Below are 8,901 nucleotides of genomic sequence, written 5' to 3'. Positions count from 1 at the left end.
TTACACACGTCCGTCCACGGCCATGCGTAAGCCACGCCCCCTGCTGCTGTATTTCTAACAGTTTTGAGCGAGGGACATTAAAAAAACCATAAGGTTTGCTAGCACATAAATGGCTATTCTAATGAACACAGCTTCTCCTTATTTACTAAATTTCACTTTGTTAGGCAAACAGCCTCAAATTCTTGAGTAAAGCAACCCCATATTCAGGTTGGAAATCATTCTCAGGACTGATGCAGTGCAGAGGCTGCTGCTATTTTACAGTGACCAGAGGTCTGCTGACAGGACAGTCCCTGTAGGATTCTGGACACTTGGCAATTATGGGTACATACCCAGATTGCAAGGATAACTTGCCACAAACTTGTGGCAGGGTTAAATTGTAATTCTTTTTAACTTGCTGCACATATTCCTGGCAAGTTGTAGACTTGCAGAACACTTGCAGCACAAGTTCTAGTTGACACTTTTTGAATTTGTAGCAAATTTGCTTGTCAAGTCTACAGCAAGAGTCCTGCAAGTCTTAGCAAGAGCTCTGCAAGTATACAGCACTTTTGCAAAACATGTTGATCTGGAGACTTGTAATGCAGACTTGCTGTAATTGTGCAACAAAATTGTGAAGCTTGACAAGCCTAGCAATAGTTTTGCTGGGTATAAGACAGGTACCTGCTGCAGGTTTTCAAGCCCAAATACAGCCAAAACATGTATGTTAATTTTAGGACAGAACAGAAAAGGGTTAGCAACGCCAGGCGGGCAGCAAGCAAACAAGACTAGCAATACAGCGAACATAATTAGCCCCCAACCAGGGACTGTTCCTGCAGCCTCCCCCATGTCTCAGACTCCTCCTCTCTTCCTCCCCTGGCTGCTTATAGTGAACTATGAATGGGCTGAATAGCGATGCTGTGTGTGTGCAGCAAAGGGGAGTGGCGGCGGTGCGCAGAGCTTTGCGTGCAGTGTGTCTAGCAATATCTTGTTAATATGCATGGTAATGTTTTCTTGCACAAGTTCCTTCTGTGACATACAGGTGAAACTCGAATAATTAGAATATCGTGCAAAGTTCATTTATTTCACTAATGCAACTTAAAAGGTGAAACTAATATATGAGATAGACTCATTACATGCAAAGCAAGATAGTTCAAGCCGTGTCATATTTGTCATAATTGTGATGATTATGGCTTACAGCTCATGAAAACCCCAAGAACCCCAAATCCATAACCTCAAAAAAGTAGATTATTACATGCAATCAATGAAACAAGGATTGTACATAGAACAATATCGGACCTCTGAAAAGTACAAGCATGCATATGTACTCAGTACTTGGTTTGGGCCCCTTTTGCAGCACTTACTGCAATTACTTTTGCACGATATTCTAATTATTTGAGTTTCACCTGTATGCCAGGGATGCCTGAATCTATTGCCTTGAAGAGGCCTGAGTCTATTGCCTTGCAGAGGTCTAGCTGTATTGCCTTGCTTTAGTCTATTGCCTTGGTTTGTTCCTTCCTTTTTTATCGGATGAATCGAAAAAATAATTGGCCAACTTTGATTACGAAAACATTCGTTAGTTGCAGCCCTACATAATTGTATTGAGATTGTAGTTCATCACAGGATTTAGTTTGGAGAGGTGCTGACACTGTCCCTCCTTCTGGAGGGTGGCTAATTTTGCTCCCTATGTTATCAGTGTGTTGAAAAATAGCCACCCTCCAGAAGGAAGGACAGTGTCAACACAAATTCAGAGATGATTTGAGGAGCTACAGTCAAGTGATGCACAAATAAGCTACATCACTCCTGAGTTTAGTAATACATTTGACCTGCAATGCTAATTAAATTCACTCAAAGTCAAATATTTTTATATTGGAGATTGTTCCCCACTCCCTCCACCACCTTTTACGTACATATATGTGATACATCTCCTTTATCTACAGGGGATATAAAACAAGGCTGCGAAACTCCTTTACGGTACACTTTCATGTTGTTCATGTCACACACAGAGAACTGAACTTTCTAGATAACGTGAGACTTCCATGAAATACATTTTCAATCAACCTCGTGTCACTGCGTAGCAAAAAGTAAATAGGCGTTGCAGCTTATTGTGTGGTATAGTGGGTATTGTAGTTCTTACGTCACACGTACACATACATGTGAACGCAGCTAGGTACTAGAAAAAACTACCTCGTGCGCCGTGCGCCTGACTACGTCAGTGACGTCGCGGCAACACACGCGGAGTCGTTGAGTGAATGCTGAGTCGGGTTACTGCAGCTGTATTAGCCGGGTTTCCTTTAGATTACTAGTGGAAGCTCCTGTTAAAACGATATCGGAATCGTTACGGTGTCCGCCCCTGCCCGCACACATCTTAAAATGATGGACAACAGCGACTCAGCCCCAGATTCCTGGGAACAGGCAGATATAGACGTCCCGGAGGCCCAGCTGGACTCGTCCCTGGCCCGACTCAACGTCAACGCCAAGCCGTTCATCCCCAACGTACACGCCGCAGAATTCGTGCCTTCTTTCTTCATGAAGAGCAGCGAGGCCGTCGACGGGCTACAGGATGAGGGTAAGGACTGGAGCATGAAAAGCCAAGCTCCTCAACTGCTTGCTGTGGGTGCTGCTCAGCCAGGAAGGGTGGTGTGGAGGTCAGGCTTGAACTAGCATTAGGTTACTATGACTGTTGACTGTGGGACAAAATGAGACCCAGATCCTCTGATTACTCCAGATAGTGTTTTCTTCTTTTGGCTCTATTCACACCCAGAGGCGTAACTAGTCTTCCTTTCCAGGCCCCTGGGGGTATAACAATAAAGGCATGCTGGGACTTCCAGGGAACTACAAATTTCATCATGCCCTCATTGTCCTTGTACACCCCCACATATAAATCACCCAAATGTGAATACCTGTTTAGAAGTCCAGGTCAGAAAGACAGTCAGTCTGCCAGAGGATGGTTTCTTCCTTGCTCCCTCTCTCTCTGATGTAACTTACTCTCACTAACAGGAGAGGAACAGAGGGAGTGATGACAGCGCCACTGGCCGCCAGGAGCGGGCTGTGTCAAGGACCCTGGCGGGCAGGATGTGGCCCGCCGGCCGTAGTTTGAGGACCCCTGTAGTAGACCAATAATGGCATGCAATGTCATGTTGCAGTTCCTAAAGCAAGCAAAATACTTTCTTGTATTAACTGCTTGAAGACCAGGTGTTTAGATCCCCTACCTGGCCAGGCCATTTTTCAGTGTTCAGCGCTGCGGTACTTTGACATTTATTACGTCACGCAACGCTGTACTGAAATGAATTTTATACCATTTTTTTGGGGACAGATAGAGCTTTCTTTTGGTGGTATTTAATCACCACTGCGGGTTTTATTTTTTACTATATTCAGGAGAAATTACTGAAAATTTTGAGATTTTTTTTTTACATTGTGCTATAAAACAACTATTACCCACTTTTTTGGTAAAATATAAAAGACGGGGTCACGTCGGGTAAATAGACACCAAACATGTCAAGCGTAAAAATTGCGCGCACTCGCAAAATCGCAAAAAACTAGCATACCCAAAATTGGCCATAGGCGACGCTTTAAAAGCTTTTACCGCTCATCAGTTTAGTGTTATCAGTGATTGATGGCCCTAGAACTATTGCTCTCATTCCGACGTTCGCGGCGATATGTAACATGTGCGGCGTAATGGGTGCAATCGTCGTTTTCGCAGGTATGCGCACCTGACGCATGTTTACATGCGTGTATGTAGGGGTGGGGACTTTTAAAAAAAAATTGTTTTTTTTAATTCTTTTTTGTGTAACTTTAAAAAAATTGGGGGGGAAACTTTAAATTTTTGTATTTTTTTTTTTTTCACTTAACTTTATTGCTATCACAGAGGGGGCTGAGAAACCCCCTTATGTGATAGCAAAAGAGGTGACAGGTCCTCTTTATGGAGACATCAGGGGGTCTCCAAGACCCCTAATGTCACCTAGGACCCCCCTGAAGAAGCTGATGAAGCAGAGATCTGCTTCATCAGCTTCTCTCCAGCATCTGAAGCTGGAGAGTGACACAAGAATGCGGAAGTGATGTAATATACAACACTTCCGCATTCTGACAGCGGAGAGCGTGTAACGATCTCCCTCTGATCCCCTGGGACAGAGGCACTATGCTGGTCCCGGGCTCACACCGGAGCCCGGGACCAGCTTGACAGCGGGAGGGGGAGAGCCGCGGAGGGGGCGGGGGGCGCACGTCTCGGGGCTTCATACAAGCGATCCACCGACTCTATAGCCGGCGGGTCGCTTGTATATTAACGGGCATCGCTGCCTCTTTTCAAATAGCGGGGATTTCCCGCCCGAGCGGGCGGATGTAACAGGACGTGTATACACGCCCAGTTACATCCAAGAAGCTCCCGGCAGGCCGTGTATACACAGCGGCTGGCCGGGAGGTAGTTAAAGGGGTATAGACTCCAGAGAGAGAAGGAGAGACATCCTGTCCCTGTACAAAGCATTAGTTCCTCATCTGGAATGTGCAGTTTAGGTTTGGGCACCAGTTCACAAAAGATGTTCTGGACCTGGAGAAAGTGCAGAGAAGGGTAATTAAACTGATAAGAGGCATGGAGGATCTCCCTAAAGGTGCCCATACACCTTACGACCATCGAAAGACCTTTGTCTTGCGATGGCCGAGGGGCGGGCTTCCGATGACTGCATTGAGGGGCGGGCTTCCGGCCTGTTTGGCAGTTGTCGAACGAGCCTGCTTGTTTGGAAGACGTGCGACCGTACAGTAACGGTCACACGCCTTCCATACACTGTGATTATCGTACGATCACGGGATTTCTCGCGATTCTCGTACGATAATCGTACAGTGTATGGGCACCTTTTTATGAGGAAAGATTAGCTGAACTGAATTTGTTCTCTCTTGAGAAGAGGCAATTAATGTAATCACCATGTATAAATGCATAAATAGTCCATGTAGTGTGCTTGGTGCCAAATTTTTCACTTAAGGGTCCCTGCAAAGGACAAGGGACTCTCTGCATCTGGAGGAGAAGCGGTTTAACCTTTGCATACAGAAATGATTCATCACAGTTAGAGCTGTGAAAATGTGCAATAAACTCCCTCAGGAGCTAGTTCTAGCTTGCTCCATTAGCTCCGTTTTAAAATCTGGATGCATTCCTAAATGCACAGAATGTTACTAGATATTAATTTCTTATAAGTAAAATAAACACCAGGGATTTGTTGGTCCAGTGTATGTCTGATTGCCTTATGGGATCAGGAAAGCTTTTTTTTCCTTATTGGAGCAAAGTGAACCATGCTTTATAGGGGTTTTTATGATGAAAGTTATTCCACGCTATGGATACTCCTACTTTAAACAGATCTAAAGCTGCTATGCTAAAAGCATAAAGCTTTCAAGTTATAGAGTAATTTGTGCACAGCGCTAAATATCCACAGTTCAGTTGTCTGTCCAATAGTGCCAGTTAGATATATGAGATGAAATAGCTTTAACCAAATCTAGGTGCCAGTGGATAACCAAATAATCATTTTGCAGCTCATTGTGTATAAAGATATTTTATTAAAAATCAAACACTCACATTTAAAACTTTAAATCCATTATGAAATTCTACCACTAGATGTCTCCAATTCAATCAATAGAGGGTCACATATAAACATTGTTAGGAACATAATATATAAATGGAAATAATATTTATTTCCATTTATATATTATATTCCTGGCATTGTTTATATGTGACCTTCTATTGAATTGGAGGAGACATCTAGTGGTAGAATTTCATAATGTCGAGTACCAGTTGTTAATTATAGCACTATATAGAGCAGGGAGGAAGTGGTCTTAATGAGATCTGCCATCCTTTGAAGAAGCCTTGATGACGAAAAGTGTTAGTGGTAGATCCCACTGACGCTGTCCTGAGTTCCATGAGATTATGAAAGAAGTGTAACGATCAACGACGGCCGGGTTTTAAAGTTTTAAATGTGAGTGTTTTGATATGAATTTTAATAAAATCTTTAGCAAAGGCCGTTTACATAGCGTAGTGCATTTCTCACAGGTTGCCTCTGTGCACTGAAAATAATATTGGAATTTGCTTAAGATCACTTATGCTGATAATGTTTCGGCCTGGATGTTAGCCATCCCAAAACTCTGTTACTCAGTTTTGGGATGTAGGGTGAATGTACATTCCCCTATACTGCAGGTTGTGTAGATAACCTGTATGTATTAACACTGTTTTTGGGTGACTCCCTTTTGATAAGTTTACAAAAACTTTCAGGTTTGCTTAAACATTGTGGGCCAACATAGCAAGTTTTATCACACATGATAAGGTAATTACTTTTAATAACTGGCTCAACTTTTCTATGTTTACAACTCTGCCATGTAGCTTATCAGTAAGAGTTTGCTGTTGATAACTTGCTTGTTAAATACTCAACCGCCTATTTGATGTATAACCCCTTGCTTTTCATTTTCTCCTCAGATGCCACACACAATTCTGCACAAGAAACGTTGCAATCTTCAGAAGGTATTTTTTGTGTGTGTATATTCAGTATACAAATGGCATACTATATTTTGTGGCGTGAGCCCCTTGGATAAGTGCTAAGTTTAGAATGTGGGCTTGTGGAATTAACTTTGTTAATTACATATTAAGTGGGTTTTGTATTTTGAGACTGCACCGCTACTGAGCTTGGTCTATCCTATACTTGAAGTTTTCTCCCCTTTTATTGCCATTTCAGACACTTATACATATTGTTTTCTTAAATCTAAACACTAGGTAGGTATAAAAAATAATACAGCTCTTTTATTATTTACTACTTCATTAGATATATTTTGTAAATGCAAGAAGTACCTAAATTTGACCTGGTATTAGCCTCTTGCAAACTGCTGTACAGCAGAACTCAGTTTGCTAGGGTTTCTGCAAAAAGAGGCCTGTCAGTTGTGCTGCCTTGCACATGTGCTAGCAAGGAAAGCTCTTCCATTAATTGTCTGATTACAGGCTGGACCAGAGACCTGTATCTTCAGCAGATAAAAGTCACATCTCCTTCCCTGTCAGACATGGGATGTGCTATGTGGCAGAGCTGTGTAAGTACCAGGGCTGGATGCCCAGGCATACTAATCCTGGCAGGTACAACTGCTCTCAAATATGCATTTCTTAGTACTTAACTGTTTGACTGGAGTATAGCTTTAACCTAAAAACTGACAGGTTTGGTTCCATGTATTGAACTGAAAAACAAAAATCAGCTGTGTATGGGATGTAAATCTAAATAGTTTTTTTTCCCCTTTTCCAGCTAAATGTGTGGCAGCCTACCAGTTATTGTTAATAAATTATCTATATACCTTCAATAAACTTTATAGTCTACAGACTGCTTAATTTTTGAGAGGTACAGTAAATGTTTAAGCCATACTGCTACCTACAGCAGGTATGGACACTGGCAAACAAATAACTGAAAGCCAGCCTGCAATAACCCCTAATACCCTCATGCCTCATTAGTTTTGTACCCAAGCAGTATCATGAGCATAATCGTAAACATGTGGATGGAACTTATGTTCCTCAATGGACTACAAGAAAAGCATTTTAAGGGGAGTACAAAAATATATTTTTTTTCTTTCTCGCCCAATAACTCTTTTGCTGCCATATGTCGCTGCTATTGGGCCTCCCTAAACAGACTCCCGGCGGGTAGAGGGATGTTGACAACATGGAGAGGAGTTTGGACCTTACTGAGCAGCTGCTGGCAGAGGCCAGCTTAGAGGAGGGTGGTAGCATGGGCTAACAGGACCCAGAGGTGGGTAGTTGGGTAACAGAAGGTGGGGTAGAGGATAAAGAGCTTGGTCCTGAATTGCTACACCCCAAATAAATATGCCCATCTGCATGATGCTGATATCAGCTCATGGGTAGCATTGCTGGAGCAGAATACCTCCCCTAGCTGCCAGGGGATTGACTGCTCCAGTATAGAGCAATTTGGTCTTTAAAGCAGTCGTAGTAGGCTATTGTGAGGCCTTCTGGGCCCGGTCTCTTCCCTTTTGGAGAGTGAGCTAATGGCGAGAAGAACTTCCTGTTCTGTGATCGGGTCCTCCAGGACCTCTACCTGTGCTGGCAGGAGGGAGGGGAGGGCAATATCAGATAAGCGGTCTGTATCCTCTGCTGGCATTGGTTTGGGCGCCGAGTATAGGGAGGAGAGATGCTTATGGATGAGATCAAGAATGGTAAGTGGGTTACTAGTGGGAGCTCCAGAGGCGGTGCGTAGCCTATAGGGTTTAAAGGAAGGGTCAAAAGACCGCAACCTATTAGCCAGTAAGGTGTCAGCTCTGTTTCCTTTAAGATAGAATTTGTGGGCTGTGCGGTGTAACTGCTTGGCCGCGTGCTCAGTTAATAATAGGTCTAGTGCTTGACGAGCTGTTTCAAGTTTTGTTGGACCGCGTAGGTGAGGTGGTGAAGGTCTGTGCACAGGAGTAGTATTCCTGTTCCAAGGACTGCAGACGTTTGAGTCTTTCTTTTTTTTTTTTTTACTTGGTATGCCAGTTGGATGAGTTTTCCTCCAAGTACTGGTTTGTGGGCTTCCCGTAGAGTTGGGGATATGTCCGGGGTCCGATTGTGTACCACATAGTCGGACAAGCAGGACGCTATGGTACTCTTAATTGTAGGGTAAGATAAGAGGGTGTCGTTCAAGGTCCATGTGAAGGGTTTAAGTTGTGGGGAAATACCCGAGACAAGCAAGGTGACAGCAGAGTGGCCGGACCACGGAACGGGGAGGAGTTAAGAATGCATGATAGAGGGGACTAGAGAGTGGGAAACGAGTATGGTCTATTCTGGAGAAGACAACATGTGGGTGAGAATGTGTGAAATCTACATTTTTATAAGGGTTTACTTCTCTCCAGCAGTCAATGAGTGCGTGGTTATAGATAAGGTCACGGAATGCTTTGGACGAGGTCAAGTGTGTTGGAGTATCTTTAGATCTATCT

At 43.5% G+C, this 8,901-nt stretch overlaps 1 protein-coding gene across 1 annotated transcript in view; it reads left to right on the top strand.

The window, feature by feature from the left end:
• The first annotated feature begins 2,302 nt into the window (after positions 1-2,302).
• LOC108800068 (eukaryotic peptide chain release factor GTP-binding subunit ERF3A) overlaps positions 2,303-8,901 on the top strand; it is a 219,248-nt gene continuing 212,649 nt past the window's right edge. The window contains exons 1-2 of the mRNA XM_018572010.1: positions 2,303-2,586; positions 6,422-6,466. Of these exons, the coding sequence (XP_018427512.1) occupies positions 2,347-2,586; positions 6,422-6,466 (285 nt within the window). The 5' untranslated portion in view covers positions 2,303-2,346. The remainder of the gene's footprint in view (positions 2,587-6,421; positions 6,467-8,901) is intronic.

Source organism: Nanorana parkeri, unplaced genomic scaffold (assembly GCF_000935625.1).
Source record: "Nanorana parkeri isolate BGI_ZX_2015 unplaced genomic scaffold, ASM93562v1 scaffold1899, whole genome shotgun sequence".
NCBI lineage: Eukaryota > Metazoa > Chordata > Amphibia > Anura > Dicroglossidae > Nanorana > Nanorana parkeri.
The sequence above is the reverse complement of the archived record's forward strand: the minus strand, read 5'-3'. Positions and strand labels throughout refer to the sequence as shown.